General features: G+C 56.0%; 4 protein-coding genes across 4 annotated transcripts; 2 read left to right on the top strand and 2 right to left on the bottom strand.

Annotated features, from left to right (window-relative positions):
• Positions 1 to 3,587: 3,587 nt before the first annotated feature.
• Positions 3,588 to 4,610, top strand: CH63R_10138 (NAD dependent epimerase/dehydratase; the record flags this gene model as incomplete). Its single annotated transcript, XM_018305112.1, has 1 exon — positions 3,588 to 4,610. The coding sequence occupies one exon, from the start codon at positions 3,588 to 3,590 to the stop codon at positions 4,608 to 4,610; it is 1,023 nt and encodes a 340-aa protein (XP_018154536.1).
• Positions 4,611 to 4,859: 249 nt separating this feature from the next.
• On the bottom strand, positions 4,860 to 5,742 carry CH63R_10137 (DJ-1/PfpI family protein; the record flags this gene model as incomplete). The annotated part of the gene is made up of 2 exons (XM_018305111.1): positions 4,860 to 5,018; positions 5,125 to 5,742. 2 exons carry the CDS (start codon positions 5,740 to 5,742, stop codon positions 4,860 to 4,862), a joined length of 777 nt encoding a protein of 258 aa, XP_018154535.1.
• A 2,281-nt stretch (positions 5,743 to 8,023) lies between these two features.
• CH63R_10136 (Integral membrane protein) lies at positions 8,024 to 9,994 on the bottom strand (the record flags this gene model as incomplete). Its single annotated transcript, XM_018305110.1, has 4 exons — positions 8,024 to 8,869; positions 8,925 to 9,183; positions 9,252 to 9,313; positions 9,665 to 9,994. The coding sequence occupies 4 exons, from the start codon at positions 9,992 to 9,994 to the stop codon at positions 8,024 to 8,026; spliced, it is 1,497 nt and encodes a 498-aa protein (XP_018154534.1).
• A 4,287-nt stretch (positions 9,995 to 14,281) lies between these two features.
• CH63R_10135 (BHLH family transcription factor) lies at positions 14,282 to 15,831 on the top strand (the record flags this gene model as incomplete). Its single annotated transcript, XM_018305109.1, has 2 exons — positions 14,282 to 14,348; positions 14,405 to 15,831. The coding sequence occupies 2 exons, from the start codon at positions 14,282 to 14,284 to the stop codon at positions 15,829 to 15,831; spliced, it is 1,494 nt and encodes a 497-aa protein (XP_018154533.1).
• Positions 15,832 to 16,030: the final 199 nt, after the last annotated feature.

The raw sequence follows: 16,030 nt of genomic DNA, 5'->3' as shown, positions 1-16,030 counted from the left end.
CGCTGCCGCCAATTCCATTGTTGTGGCGTTAGCACGATACCCTCCGGGTTCTTGAGCCAATTGCTATGATGGGGAACCAAAAGTGAGGTGGGATGTGAGATGTGCAGTTCTGATTCCGGTGTTGCTTGGAAACTGGAATTGTCCACCCCGCTGAGCATCTACCTAGCGTACCTCCGAATATTGATACTTACCCATTGCCTGATGGGGGGTCGGCCGCATTGTTGACATCCCTTCCCTTCCTTCTCACTAAATTTTCTTTTTCGGGGTTTTCATTTTGTTTGGCACCTCAACTTTGCCCCGCGCATCTCATGGTGAACCATTCGCCAGTCACCCACCCGTTCCTCTCAATTCCCGCAACTTTCTCTCCTTGTTCTTGTCCATTCTCCGGCGGGGAGGTTGATGGTGGTGTCACTTTTATCAGAGAGACCGGACCGACACCGACTCAAGCAGTGCAAGCATTATCGGGGTTGGCAATGGTGAGGTGAGGTATGGAGGGGCATGGAGGGGCAGCTCCTTTGGTTTCCAACGAGAGAAAAAAGTCAGCTACGGCATCCCATCCCTGGTCCCCTGCTCTTGCTGCTGGCCTGCCCCTCGTTACATCACACTCGCAGCTACCCCCCCTGGTCCGATAGTATCAGGTCCGATACCCCCCCCGTCGACTCCCTCCCTCACTGCCACCACCTCCTAGTACTCCCCCCCCCCTCATGCAAACACAACGACCGTGGTCCACGCCGGGCAACAACAAAAAAAGCTCTGGCACCTTCGACGCCCCAGCTTCTCGCTCACCGTTCCAGTTTATTGTGGTGGATATTTTTATAATTGTCATCCTCCGACCTCCCCAAATGGACTCGAGACAAGACATGCCACAGCAGTCATACCTGGTTCAACAGCTGATTCGCACCTCACCCGCACCAAAGCTGTTTCTCCGCCCCAGGGTCCGATCTCTGGGTCCCTGCCAAACCCGCCAACACGTTCACCTCCATCCAGTCTGAAGCTATGACTACGAGTATCGACAGAAAATCTCAGCTCCATAAATCACTCAATGCTCCATCACCCAACCCGCCAAGCTCGACTGAGCCCAGCTAATGAAACGTGTTGCCTGGTGCATGAGGCACTTTCAGCCTCGAATCAGCCGATTTTAGCTCCAGAGAGATAATGGTCGAGAAGGGCCGTTTACGACTCCGTTCTCGGTCACCCCCATGACAGCACCATTTTTGGCTTCGTTGTCCGTGTTGGAGAAGCGGGATGCGCGCCAAAATGCCCATCCATGCTCGTCCAAACCCTTCGATTCAACAAATGTACCTTGTACAGCCACCTTCAACTATGAAGGGTGTTGCGAATTGTGCAAGCCACCCATCTCTGCCATTTGGAGAGGAGTCTTGGCCTGCTGCTCGACCTGTACGGAATACTTCGTACATGTCATCCTGGTCCATCAAAACAGGGCTGGGGCGTTCCGGCGGTTAGTGGGGCCCGAGATCTACCTCTCGACTCACCCAACCCAATGACCAGCCTGGTTGGCCCGATACGCCGGAGCATCACGGCTTCGTCGGCCCCAAGAGCTCCTGGCTTCGCCTATATCGTCTCTGTATCTTCCGAATACTTCGGGACTGACGATGCGCTTGCCGAGGATACCCGTCAGCGTCAGTGCCGCGGCCTATGTGTTTGCCGCCGGAGGCCTGCGTGCTAAGTGCGTGCTGGACGCCAAACAGGGCCCAGGTCGCGTCGTTTTCATTAGTTTCAACATCGGTCGACCTAGCATGATATGACACTCCCGTCACGTTCCCCCCTTGTTAATACCTTACAATACATATCTCTGAACGACGTTCGGCTGTACTAGGACGTAACTAAGATGCAGGAGCTATCACTTGGAAAAACTCAACCATACGTAGTACTAGTGTGATAAAACGCTAACTGACATATTACGACCAAGTAGTGTCGGGTCAGAAAACTAGTCAGTGTTGATATTCGCCTTCAGCTTGCCAGTATGTCATGTCCAAGGACGCATCAAACCAGGCGTTCTATCAGCCTTGTGGCTAAGAGGATGTCACTGACTCTCGTGCCGTCTGCAAGCCCACGTCATGACGGCTGCCCGATGCCTTTGTCCACCGTTAACTGGGTACTCACGACTTACATGGACCACGGCAGCAAGCGTGGCTTCCCGAGAACCAAGAAGCTCTCCTACAGGCCCCGTTTGCCGTCAGCCGCCCCGGAATGATGCGCCCTCGTCGAGGTTCGACCCGACCTACCCCAGATTTCCGCTCCGGTTCCTCCCGACCGCCGCCCCGATGCCATACATGAGCTACAGTTTGCCGAGCCGGGGTACAGGACCTCGTGCCTGGAGATCTGGAGCCTCGTCTCATCTAGCAGCGATTAGCCTCAGAGAATCTTCAAGACCCATGGGCTTGCGTCCGGCTCGGTGGGTCGCTTGGCAGCCCGCATTACGAGCCAGTTGAGGGTTGCGGGCGTGTTCTTTGAGTTGGGATGTCAGAAGCCTTCTGACAGCTCGGTTTGAGGAATCACCATCCAGGTCTGAGCCTGCATAATCAGTGGGCTCTGTCTGTCGCGGCTAACGCGGGGAGGCTGGTGTTTTGTAAACAACAGCGCCAGGATGGCCCTTCCGAGATGTCGAGATCTTGGCCAGCACCGCCGGCAAAGTGCTCGGTCCCTTGATAGAGGGAGGTTCGTGGTCTGGATGTGGCTGTGTTCTTTACTGTTTGGTAACGGCAGCTTGGATTGGACCAGAAACCCCATGTCCCCGGCTCAAACAGGGTAGAGTCGAACCCGTAGTAGCATCACCGTTCGGGTCGAAGTCCATATCCTCGGCTCTGTTTTCGGTGAACCGTCTTCACCTCGGTGAATCCTCGATTACACCGAACCGACCTTGCCCCATCAGCAGTTGTGCCGCCCAAACTCGGCGGAACAACTGCCCGCGCATTATTAATGTTGCGCACAACTCTGCTGCCATTGTGCATGAGTTGTGCTTCAGTCGTCACAAAACCCCCCACCTTACCCCCCAAAACACTCTTATCGCCGCATCTTCACCTTGAGAGGTGTCGGCGACAAGAGACTCCCTCAACGTCCGACTTCCAAGTGGAGCGATCACCGAAAAACAAAACCTCGCCACGAGGACCGTACACTAGAAGCGGTGCTAAACCATTTGACGAAATCCTTACCCAGATCGTCTGCTTACACCATATGATGTCACTCGCATTATTCGTGTCAACCTTGAGAGGTATTTCGCAAGAGTGAGCGCCGTTGAGGTGCAGCGGCGTTTAGTATGTCGCCTGCTCAGTAAGGGATCGTTCTGACGACATTCTGGAACTCCCGAGACCATCGTCATTCTTTGAAATCCAGATGGCGACGATTTCGGCCATCCAGTTGGGGTTGACCGGGCTCCTTCGTAGGTATAAAGAGAGGTAAATTCGTCGCAGAAGTTTGAGGTTATTGGGCATGATCGACAACAAAGTTGAAAACCACCTCGACACAGCATCTTTTCATCCCAACGGAGAAGATCAATAACCTCACTTACCTCACTTACCAGACTCCATTCTCACCCTACACCAAACTTCTGAGGCAAAGCATTCGCAATGGCATCAAACCAAACCCTCCTCGTCACAGGCGCCAACGGCTACATCGGCACCCACGTCGTCGGCCTCGCCCTCGAAGGCGGGTACAATGTTCGCGCAACGGCCCGCTCCGAGTCGTCAATCAATAACCTTCGTTCCCTCTTCCCCGACTCGTCTCAACGACTCTCCTTCGCCATCGTCCCAGACATCACCAAGCATGAATCCTACCAAGACGCACTTGCCGGCGTGACGGGCATCATCCACACCGCATCCCCCTTTATCCTCAACCCCAAGAACAACGAGACGGACCTCCTGCAGCCGGCCATTAACGGCTCGCTTGCCATCCTCGAGGCCGCGAGGCTATACGGTTCCGAGGTGAAGCGCATCGTCAACGTATCGTCGTTTGCGTCCATCGTCGACTTGGCCAAGGGGTACCGGCCGGGCCACACCTACACCGAGGACGACTGGAACCCGATGAGCTACGAAGAGGCGTCCAAGACGGACAGCGGCGCCGCGGCGTACTGCGCCTCCAAGGCCCTTGCGGAGAAGGCCATGTGGCGCTGGATGGGCGAGAACACGGCCGTGGCGTTCACGCTGGCCAACATCTGCCCGCCGTGGGTGTTCGGCCCGTACCTCGGCACTCCCGACCTTGGCCGCCTGAGCGAGTCGATGGGGCTTCTCTGGAAGCTGGTTGACGCAAAGGAGGTCCCGCCGACGGACTTTGGCGGCTACGCTGACGTGCGGGACGTCGCGCGGGCGCTGGTCGGCGCGGTCGAGACGCCGGCGGCTGGAGGCGAGCGGTTCCTTGTCGGTGGAGGATTCGACTGGCAGACTGCGGCAGATCTCGTCCGCGAGGAGGTTCCGGAGGCGAAGAGCAGGGTCCCAGAGGGACGTCCGGGGTACGGGAGGACAGAAGAGCGGTACACCGTTGACGGGAGCAAGGCGGAGCGAGTGCTGGGGCTGAAGTATACGCCCCTGAACGCCTCCTTGAGGGACTCCATTCAGCAGTTGATTGCGGTGGAGAAAGCTTCCAAGTCTGCTTGAGTTCACGTGTTGGCATTTTACATTTGGTCCCTGGTTTTCAAAAGCGATGCAGCGTAGAATATAGACATGGTGCGAACATGATCAACAATGTTGGTAACTCAGTGGCCTTACAAGCCAAGTCGTCAAAGGCGTCCCCACCCCCACGCAACTCTCTCAGTCGAAAAATACACCGCCTTGCTATGCACTTGATATTCATCCAGGCCCCAAACCAGAACGTCAGCCTCCGTCCGTTTCCGAAAGTTCTGCTTTCTAGAAGTTGTTCGTGGGCCCGACGCCGTTGATCTCCGCAAAGGGGTCCCAGTCGGCGGGGTTCGGGACATACTCCATGATCCTGCTGACCTTGGTCGCCAGCTCCTCGCCGTAAACCTCCTTGATGAAGGCGACGGTCAAGTCCAGGCCGGAGCTGACCTGCGCCGCTCAATCAGTAAGTTTGCTCTTCTTCTTCCATCCAGGCGACCTGCGCTCGAGAGGGGGGGGGGGGGGTGAGAGACGGGATGAGAGGAGGCCGACTTACACCAGACGAAGTCCAGACGTTGCCATCGGCCACATACCGGGCCGGCGAAACCCACTCAACATTAGGCCCCATGGCCGTGATCAGCTTCCAGGCCGCCTTGTTCGTCGTGGCTCTCTTGCCATCCAGCGCGCCCGCCTTGGCCGCGAAACTGGCGCCCGTGCAGATGGTGATGAGGTACTTGACCTTCGGGTAGTACCTCCTGACGTACTCGACAATGTGCTCCAGGCCGGGCGCGCGGATGCCGGGCCCGCCGGGGACGATGAGTACGTCAAGGTCGAGGTCGTCGTCGAAGGTGGCGGTGGGCTGGATCGTCGGCCAGAAGGACGAGTTGTAGACGTTCATGCCGGCGGCCTGCGGGGCGGTGGTGACCGGGTCGAGGGTCGCGGCGATCAGGTGGAGGTTCAGGTGGCGGTTGTGGGCGACGAGCTGGAGGGCGTCGAGGGGGCCGAAGATGTCGAGCATGTCCATCGCGCGGAAGACGATGGCGCCAAAGTTCACCGGGGGCGAGGTGGTGTTTGTGGACGGGACGCATGGGGTGTTGCGTGTCCTGTGGAGGGAGGGGCTCCCTGCAACGAGGGAGGCGAGTGCGATTGCGACTGTGGATGCTATGAGGCGCATTCTGGCGGTTTAAGGACCGGTGTCGTGAATGGCTCTTCCTGGAGGTGGTGGTTGTGATGTGGAAAGTGAGGGAGTATGTTGCGAGTGAGAAGGCAAGGTGAGGAGGCCTCAAGGTCGAAGAGAGGCACAAAATTTGGAAATAACTCAACTCGACGAGCAGAGAGTGCTGGAAATCAAACCTATGAGAAAAAAACAGCACTGCCTGAGGCTGGGTTTGCGTTCAAGCGGTGCCGGCATTCTACTGAATATATGCCAATTCGACATGCTGCGTCCACCACCGAGTACATCCCCCCCCCCCCTCCCGGGCCCACGGAAACCGACAGAACCGAGAATGCCCCAAGCCACTAGCACCAAAGATCTTACACTCGGGCTCATGATGGTGCTAGGGGTCCGGGAAGCATTCTGGCCCCGAAGGAACGGCGCGGCGCGATCCACGTGGACGGGGATTTCCAATATGGGGCGGAACTCCATACTGGCCAAACTGGCCCCAGTATGCCAGCCCGGTAACACAGCAGAAGAAAGTCTACCAAATTTTGACGTCCTCGGAGTCGGTGTGGAATTCTATTTGTCTGGGAGAATAAAGGGCTGAGCAGGTTCGAGCACGTTTCGTTGGCAATTCCTCTTTTATGATTGTTGTTCCCTTGACTCCCTTGTTTGCTTTTCCCCCCTTTCTTTCATCATCCCCTGCCGCGCGCGGGCGCATAGATTAATGGGTAAGCAGGCCTCTACGCTTGTGACACCTGTCTTCAGCTCTGAGTGGATGGTACCATCCCAAAAAGACGCCATTGTTGTGAGTAAAGCAAGTAAGAGGACTGCAAACTTGACAACGCGGGATATTGAAAGGGGGTACCATTGCGGCGGAGGACGTTCCGGATTTCCTCGTGGGTTTGCCTGCCAAGCTTTCCCAATATACAATGCGCCAGCGCGCTTGTTGGCTGCTTTGCGATGCATCTTGACAAGCACATCAACCCCGTGGGATCTCAGCCATGAACGGCCCGGTTGTTCGTCTCCGTTTTCGAGGACAGAGACATCGGCGCGGCAGCCAAAATCCAACAAGGCAGAACGACGGTTCTCCACAGGGATTTCCAAGGGCGCGCCAAGCACGGTCTTTCTTCTTCCTTGTTTTTTTTTCTTCTATCTTTTCTTTTCTTTTGACAGGCAAGACATTCCAACAGTTGTTGCTGACGACAAGGTTCGTCGTTGAATTATGAGGGAGGTGGCTAAGCCGAAGGATTGGATTGAGGTAAATGACCGGTGGGGTTCGAAGCTACCCCGGTCCGGCGGTTGGTCGCCGTTGGACGGCCGCGCGGACTTCCCGGGTGGCTCCACCTTGGGCGGCTGCCGGCTTTGTCGTGCGCCAGCGATTGCCACCCGAGCGCCAACGCCAGTGCAGGATTTTTATGCAAACAGAAGGGGGCTCGAGAGGAAGCCACCGGGGGGTTCAGGGCTCGCATTCGAAGAGTATGGAGGCTGAAATATGTAGAGACTGCTTCAGGGGAATGTAATGAAATGCGTTTTAACTTTGGGAGGATGCTTCTTCCTCCATTGTTACATCCAAGAATCTCGAGTGCCACCAGCCTATGCCACAGAAGTCCGTGGCAAGTATGAGTTTGGACCTGGCAAGCCTTTGAGTCTTGTCCTATAGGGATTGAATCAGAGTACTCTAGCAACCGACCTGAAGACAACCTCTGTCTTTTCTCAGTGACTGAAACCTGGCTAGGAACAGCCCCGTCGTGATACCGCACCGCTGAACCACACAATCCGTCAACCAGCTCCCGCCTCTCGCCCTAATTTCTCTTTGAAAAACCGTGAAACTCGCTCATTGCGAGGGAATCGATCCCTGCGCTGGTCTGGGTATACCAGAACCTCGACGTGGTCGCAGAGATGTAAGAAACAGGCCAGGGAAGCGATGGGACAAGTGACAGGCGCCGTTCGTACGTACATAGGCGAAGACGTTTAAGGATCGATGTTGAAAACAGCCTGTTTCACTTTTTGCGTGACACTGAGCAAAGGAAATTCCGTATGGACCACGCGTGTTTGGTGTAAAACGTTCTCTAGAGCTTCCGCCTCCCTCTAACCTACATTCATCCAGAGCTCCAAACCCCGATTGCTCTACCCAATCAACGTGTAACAGTAGAAAAAAGCACTACAATGGTCGACCATGTTCTCCGCGCTCTATACTGCATCCAAGCCCCTCTATCCATTCTTTTCCTCTACCAGTATACCCAAAAGCTCGCAACCATGTCGGTTTGTGTATGCCCCTGACAGTGTTTTTGTCTATCTAGTTGCGCAATACCAATCCAAGAACACCACCCAACACGCCTCGCACACGGGCCTGGTTCTCATGAATGCAGGTAAACACGACCGCCGTGCTGGCGGCAAAAACCAGCGTCTCCCTCCACTGCTTGTCCATGCCGTACCGTCTGGGCAATAGCGTGGCCATGGCCCGCGGAGCGACGAAAAGAGCCATGTCTTTGCGGCGGCTGACGGACTCGACGAGAACACTCCAGCCGCACAGACAGCATCCGGCACGAACGCATATGCCCGCGTCGATCTTCTGCCGCGCCGCCAGGTCCTTGCCGATGACCCGAGGTCCAATCCTCGTCCGGGCGAGACAAACACCGTAGTAGAAGAGCGTGATATACGTGCCTAGGAACGCCGCCGACCGCGAAGCCGAGACCAGCGTCCGCAAGACGTTCTTCTTATTGATAGGCCCCCGGAGGAGGAGCGCCACGCTCAGGGGCAGGTACATGGCCATGGACCATTTCCACGACCGATAGAAACGACTGATGGCGTGGAGCTCGCACGAGGGGCCGCATCCCATGTGCACCATTTCACAAGGAATGGGGATAGACTTTGACGGGTCGCCCCATTCTATCGGCCACTTGTACTTCTCACACATGCTTTGGAGCAGCTCGGCCTGCCCGCTCTGGCCATAGGCCATCTCGCCGGCACGCAGCTTTTGGAGAGCCTCGATGAGCCGCATATCGACATTGGCCGCCGAGCTGATCCATTTGTTGTAGGCGCTGGGCAGCCGAGAGGGGTGGTAGAACCACGCCCACATGATGAATGCGCACGACGTAACGAACAGAGACGGGTCGGTGAATCTGCCGATGATCCGCTCCGCCTGCGCAAGGTCAGTGAACAAGGGTCTCGTCTGTGACAGGGAATTGGCGATTTACCTTGGTCCAGCTCCCCTCCGCAATGCGGCGCGCGCGTCTGCGAGCCCATAGTTCACCAATGATAACATCGAGTGCCCGCGTTAACGTGAAAAGGGTCAGGTCAAGAGTCCGTCCGGCATACCGGACTTCCTTCAGTTTAGCTCCTGGAGGGACATCAGACTTGACTGGGACATTCTCCGTGAAAGCCGAGCTTTTCTTGGACTGCAGGAGTTGCAGACTGAACCAAGCAGCAATGAATGCGGCGCTCCATCTGGCAAGCCTGGTTTCAGTGTTAGTAACCAACAGCTTGTGAACAGCACCGCAATGGGTATTTCCTGGCCCACCAACCTTGTGCGGGTTGCTTCGGCGAGACCATTCGCGTTGCGCTCGAATAATCGACGCAGAGGCTCCTATTAAAACGTGTTACCGGCTGTATGCAAGTCAAGGTTATCTGATAGAACGAATTTGGAAAGCCAGGCTGTAGCAGTGAGACTACAAGTGGAGACGACAGCAGAACAGTATGCATGGAAAGCAACCGTCCTTTGGCTAGGTAGGTACCTAGTCAGGGACCGATGCTGTCCGGCAAGCTAATACAACCATTTTGCCTCTGAGGCTACTGGGCAAATGGCAAGCTTAAACTGGAAGGTTTCCTCCCTTGTGGCCGGTGCTACTGAATTGACAATGATTCGTTTCAGGTGAAGACACAGTATGTACCCCACACCCGCTACATTCAACTCGGTCTCGGTGTCGAGCAGACATACCTCTAGCAGTGTACTGCCGCCAACTATCAAGGCGCAAAAAGTCGGGAAACGCTGCGGATCTAGGCCGGCAAGGACTATTCGCCTCAATTGAGTTACAAACCCAATGCACTGCCCATTTTCAGTTGCGGCTTTGCGGCGTTTCCTGGTGATGTACTGCATCAACAATGTCAGGATCCTCGGGGCAACGGCGGAAGCATAGCCAAGGAAATAGGCCCGGAGGAGCGGCCGTAGGATTGGCGGAATTCCATGCAGCTCGATAATGCTTTTCCGGCGAGTTTGCATCTGACTCCGAGGTATCATTGCGGAGCGAAGAGATGTGACAGCAGCCATGAGGCTTCGGCGTCAATTGCCGGCAGTTGAACTGGGAAACGGTTCCTGGGCAGAGAATCAGCGATCCGCAACAGAGCCCGGAAGCGACAAGTCTGTGCACTCGGGATATGGCGATGATGTAACCGTACAATGGCGCGAGGGGGGATCAGCTGTAGGCTAATTGATCAAACTGAGTTCGACGGAAGGGAATTTGGACAATAAAGATGTGGCTGTAGACATGGGTTGTTGGTTTAGGCAAAGGAGTCGACCAGGAGAGTACGGGGGCAGGGGAGGCGTAACAACGTGGTAATGTATGAGCTTTCTTAGGTAATGGGGAAGAGGCGCGGCAAGCAGACAGCCAGTCCACGTCGATCATGCTGAAATTTCGAAACCAACGGGATCATGACTGGCACTTGGTTATGAGGAACAAGCTTCGGCATTGACCGGGTCAGTCTTCACTTGAAGTCGACTAGATGCCTCGGATGCAACTAGACGTTCTACAGGAGAGAGGAGAGACTGGGCAGGTACGGAGTGAGGTGTACGATAACAACAAATCAACGCGCAAGGAGCTCCGTAAACTAGTGGACGACGCGTCTTACCAGGCAGGGCTGAGGTAACCAAGTTTGCTCGATGGATGCCTCGTGTCTCGTGACAGCCGGTCCTCCGCTGCCAACCCTCCAGCGCCTAGGGCAGGGCAAGAAGTGTGCTCCAATATCGAAAGGATGATGTGTCCTACCTTGCGAGGTGGGAGATGAAGAAGACGGGAATGAATAAAGAAAATGTGGGGAAACGGTGCGTCCTACGATGTTATGGCGGGCCTGGGGTAGGATGGCGGAGGTTACGCAGGAGGTGCAGTAGGGGGACCAGGGGGGGTTGACTGGGCCCGAAGTCGAAAAGCGACGATTGGATCCTCCAGCACTCTGGAGTCTGGAGAGGAAGTCGAGTCTGGCAAACGTGACCGAGACTCAGACTACTTCCTCAGCCGGGCAGTTATCGAATATGATTGGGCGCAGTGTAACGTTTCGATCCGCCGGTTCGTCACGCCGAGATTCACGCAGTTGATTGACCAGGAAGAAGAGGGTAATAAACTGAGCACCGCCAAGCCAGATGGAGGTTAGGCACGGCAACCCATGCGAGTGCGACGGTATTAAAAGAAGAGACTTCTATCACAGTCTGGAGTCTGTCTGGGTGAAGGAAACCTGAAGGGAACGGCGTTTTGCGTTGGCTCGGCAGATGGCAGGCGATGCCAAAACAGGGGATGCCTTGCCCGAGTCCCTGCGAACTGCGGAATGCTTGAAGAATCGATCAGTGCGAGAAGACGTCTGCGCTTGTCCCGCTTTCTCGAAGGAGGACAATTCTAGACAGAGAAGTTGAGTGCTGACTGGTGGAGTGGGCGTTGAACACAGACGGGCTGGGACGGCCAGCCGTTTCGCATCGGCCGAGGCTGTGTTTGTTTCTTTGTCTGGATGTTTCCCTAAACCTGGCAGCTGTTCCTCTCTTCCCAGCGGAGGTTGGACACTCGATGTCTGTGAGGTGCGTTAGTGGGATCCCCCGACGCTAGCGAAGAGGTGTGGATTGTTGCCGCCGTCAAGACCCCAAAGGATCAAGGCAGAGCTGCAGGTGTCGAGGCGGCAGGGGCTTATTGAGGTAGATGCCGCAAGACAGCGAACGGGACGAAGCAGTGTTACAGATACAGTCCGTCCCAAGCGACAGATAAAAGCAACGGGGTTTGCCGAGAAGTGAGCACAAGGAGCAAGAACAAGATGAAGAAAGACAAGGGTAAGGCAAAGTCGAGCAGTCGAGCTCAACAGCTCAGCGCATGTCGATCGGGCGCGGAACTGAACCTCGAAAGCTCCCCCAAGCTGAGGGTGAGAAAAGTGCTGGGGGAAGCTTGGGAGGTGCGACGATGCGGAGCAGCCGGTACAATGTACATACATGCGAGGCCAAGCCGAGAACGGGATAGTGCCAGGGAATTCCTGGGGCGAGGGGGAACTCGCTCGAACATGACTGACAGCGAAAGACAGACAGCAGGAGAAGGAGATTGAGATTGGGGGGAGACAAAAAATTGAGCTCGGGCTGGCATGTGATGCCCCGTTAGGATGCTAAGCCCGATAGTTCTCGAAGATGCGAGAACCAGCTAAGGCACCAACCCGCAAGTAAGGTGTCTGTGTACTTAATGCGCTTAAAGACGGATATCTACTAGTGAGATAGATGGCCTTGGGTGGGACTTTCGGGCCAACCAGCTTCGTTTCACGCCTCAAGGTCCTGTCCAGTCTGCTGACCGCCCTTTGTACGACTCGAAAGCCCGCAGGTCATCTTTGTCAGCACCACCGGAACACCGTTTCAACGATATGGCTCGGCTTGTCTCATGTCGATTGGCCTCGACTCAGAATCCTTAGGCTTCTCCAACCAGCCTTCGGGTTCTGGTTCAAATGCTGGGGCAGGAAAGGGCAGGAAACAGCCACATCTCACTTGACACCTGCGATCTGGGCCTATCAATTACCTTCTGGCAAGGTAGGATAATTTCACAGAGGGAGAGAGAGAGTTGTTTGATGCTGCTGCTGCTACTACTAGTAACTAACTGCACGGGCTTGCAGGGCGACGCAGGTGACCATACTGCCATCCCAGCCAGCCCCTCCCTCTCGCTCCTGCCCTGCCCTGCGGCCTACGACCTCTCTGCCCCTTCTGGCACTGGGCTCTCAACCACCCCTGGCGTAGAACAGGGATGTGCCGTTTGGCTGTTTGATGCCCCACCTCCCTTCTCCCCCCCCCCCAGACTAGTTCATTCTTTCCGAGTCGGCCTTGATTCACTGCTCGTCATTTTCCCACCTAAGCTAAAAACAATTGACAATCACGGGGTCTTTGTGCCCTCCGTTCTCTGCCCCCGTCGCCGCGCCCCGTCCGCCTTCCGTCACGTCCACTCCCAACCTGTCTCACTCACCTCAGCTTGCGGCTGGCTACGAGCTTCAGTTGTGACTAGGGGTCTGTCTGCTGCTTACTTACTTACCTATCGTTGCCCGCTGCTCTCAGTACATACATACATACACACAGACAGACGGGCGGACAGACAGATGCGACTCCGCTTGCTGAGACTGGACATGCACGTACGCGGGTGAGGGACCTCAACATCACGCATTCAGCACGTCCACAACCGTCAGAGAGTCCTGTCTGCGAAGCAATTCAATGCTTCGAACGGGTCTCGGGTTCACATCCCACCTTCGACAAATACACATACACGTACCATATCCCTTTTCGTCTCGTCTCTAAGCCAGTTTTCGTCAGGCTCGCCATACCTGGCTTCCGACCTTCTATCACTCAGCCCAGACTCTTCCGCCTTTGCGCTTCAACAAGTCCCAGGGGTCATATTCACTCTTCGTCGCCCTGCATGGGCCGCATGAACGTCCGCCGTACGGGGTAGACCTTGGATACCCTTCCACCACCACCACCACCACCACGGCGAGCTCTCTCTCTCTCTATTTTTCTCGAGATTGAGACGTGGCACACTTGCTGCTGCCACTCTACTACTCTACCTAGGCTACTAAACCTAGGTCCGCACGCTGCCCCCAGCCCTGCCTTCTTTGGACGTTACTTCGTCTCTGCGATCTCACCTCACCTCAACTCACCTTACCGTACCTACCTCGCCTTACCTTACACGACGCCCGTTGGGGCTTTCTAACACGCCCCATCCTCGCCATTCATCCTCGCTCCCCTCACTTAAACATCCCTAACCCCCCGCTCTTCGGACGAGCCAACGATCAAGGGAACCTCTTTCCTGGCACTAGCAACCAGAGGCCCGGTGTTGTGCCTAAGCGCAGCCACCACCCCACCTCGGCCTCCAGGCGTCCACTTCGGTCTCTTGCTGCTCTGCCGCGGCGCGCATCTAACGACGGCAAAAACCACCCACCAACCTCTTCCTACTACTATCAAGCAGCACCATTACGGTCTCTGCTGCCGCAACAACACTCCGCCACCCCGCCAAATCACAAGACAGACCAGCGCGACTGGCCCATACTTGACGACTACCTACCGCACCTCCTCCGCACGTCCTCTCCCAGCCCAGCCCAACCCAGCCCAGGCAAGACGACGAGCTTCTTCTTCCTGTAAATTCGCTTCGCTTCTGATAGACACGCTCCGTCCCGCCTACCATGCCCCTCTAGTATATCGACTTTCCAGAGGAATGCGCCTGTCCACCTCCGAGTCGCCCGCATTCATTCTCTCCTCGCACTTCGAAGCCTCGTCGCCCTACCACTCTCCCTACCAGACGCTGCACATTCGACGATTGTCGTCCATTCGCCACAAGACGCACCCATGCTCGCCATACATCGTCCCAGAATGGGTTCGACGCAGCCGTCAGACCCGAATCTGCCCTTCGGCTGTGAGCAGACACCCCTCTCCCCAGCTGGAGCCAAATATGTGCTGACCTGCTCCCAGATGCCGTTGATCCCTCTCAAGACTTCTTCCTCGACCCTCCCGAACCCGCGCCTGGCGCACCTCTCCTCTCCGACAATGAAACGAAACTCCTTAGCTCCTTTTTTGAGGACATGACGGCAGACCACTATAACATGCCATCATTTGGCGAAGGCCTCAACTTCAGCGATGCGTGGCTGGACCTACCACCCCAGTTCATGGGGTCAACCACGTCTTACGGCCATTCGCCAGCACCGCCATCACTCGAATCCCCCGGGCACGCAATGCCCCATACCGACTTTTCAGACATCATGTCCATGAGTTCGAATCTGATGCCGCCTCCTCCCCCTCCTCCGCCACAGCAGCAGCATCATCACCGACACCAGCAACAGCATCAGCAACAGCACCAGCACCAGCACCAGCACCAGCAACAGCACCAGCAGCAACATCAACAGCAACACCAACCCCAGTCACACCCGTCGCTCGAACAGCATGCTTCGGCCGACGTTCTTCAAGCTGCCAGCACGTTATTACACAACGGGTCGTCGTCGAGATCCAGCGCGAGTGGTTCTGGGCCGATGTTTAGCAGTAACAGCAGAGATGTGCCACACTCTCTCGGGCCCCCCGTCGGTCATCTCAGACACCAGCCAATGGAGGATTTCAAGCGTGCCGAGCGAGGCAGCGTAGCTCAGGCTGGTCTTGTCGAGGACCACGAGAGCACATTCGCGGACATGTTTTTTGGTCCCGCTCCCGGGGAGAGAGTTTCTGCCCAGCGCGCCAGTCAGGTCCCCAATATCGATGTTCAGTGGGGCTCAGACGCCCGGTTCAACCGCACCAACAGCTTTGTCCCAGACCCCAAGGAATCATATGACGCTCTATCCAAGGTTCAGCTGAGATACATGGAGTGCCTCGAGCCAAGTCAAAGCACGGACAACACTCGCCCGTCGAGCCCCAACGGCGAGCACGCGTTGGGAAAGGGGCACAGCAGGAAGTCATCAGAGGTTCTGAAGAAGGAGGAAGACGCGGATGCACCGCCACGAAAGAGGAGGAAGAGCAGGAACACGAAGGAGGACGTTGACGGGGAAGAGGAGGATAATGGCACTACAACAAAGGCGGCGAGAAAACGGAAGACCAAGACCGAGGCGGCATCCGCTACCCCGCCGGCAGAAAACGGCACGGCCAGCCGAAGACGCAAGTCGGGCACGGGAACCAAGCCGCCCCGCGAGAACCTTACGGAAGCCCAAAAGAGAGAGAACCATATCAAGAGCGAGCAAAAGCGTCGGACTTTGATTAAGGAAGGCTTCGATGACCTTTGCGAACTCGTGCCAGGCCTGAAGGGAGGTGGGTTCAGCAAGAGCACCATGCTGACCATGGCGGCCGAATGGCTTGAAGATATAATGAAGGGCAACGATGAGCTCAGGGCCCAAGAGGGCTCTCTCGGGGTTAGGTGATGAACTACTATAATCCGGAACACTGCCACAGTTGGGCGCACGGTTGGTGCGCTTCGAGACAGAGCCTGAATACTGGTTATCGGGTCTCGGCATTGCATCGTCGAAACGTGGTCGCTAGGTGATGAAATGAGAAGACCAAGACCAAGACCAGAGGAAGCTGGGAGAATAGCAAGCTGGATGATGATAAGAGTGCATTATG

This window comes from Colletotrichum higginsianum (genome assembly GCF_001672515.1).
Source record: "Colletotrichum higginsianum IMI 349063 chromosome 7 map unlocalized unitig_7, whole genome shotgun sequence".
NCBI lineage: Eukaryota > Fungi > Ascomycota > Sordariomycetes > Glomerellales > Glomerellaceae > Colletotrichum > Colletotrichum higginsianum.
The sequence above is the reverse complement of the archived record's forward strand: the minus strand, read 5'-3'. Positions and strand labels throughout refer to the sequence as shown.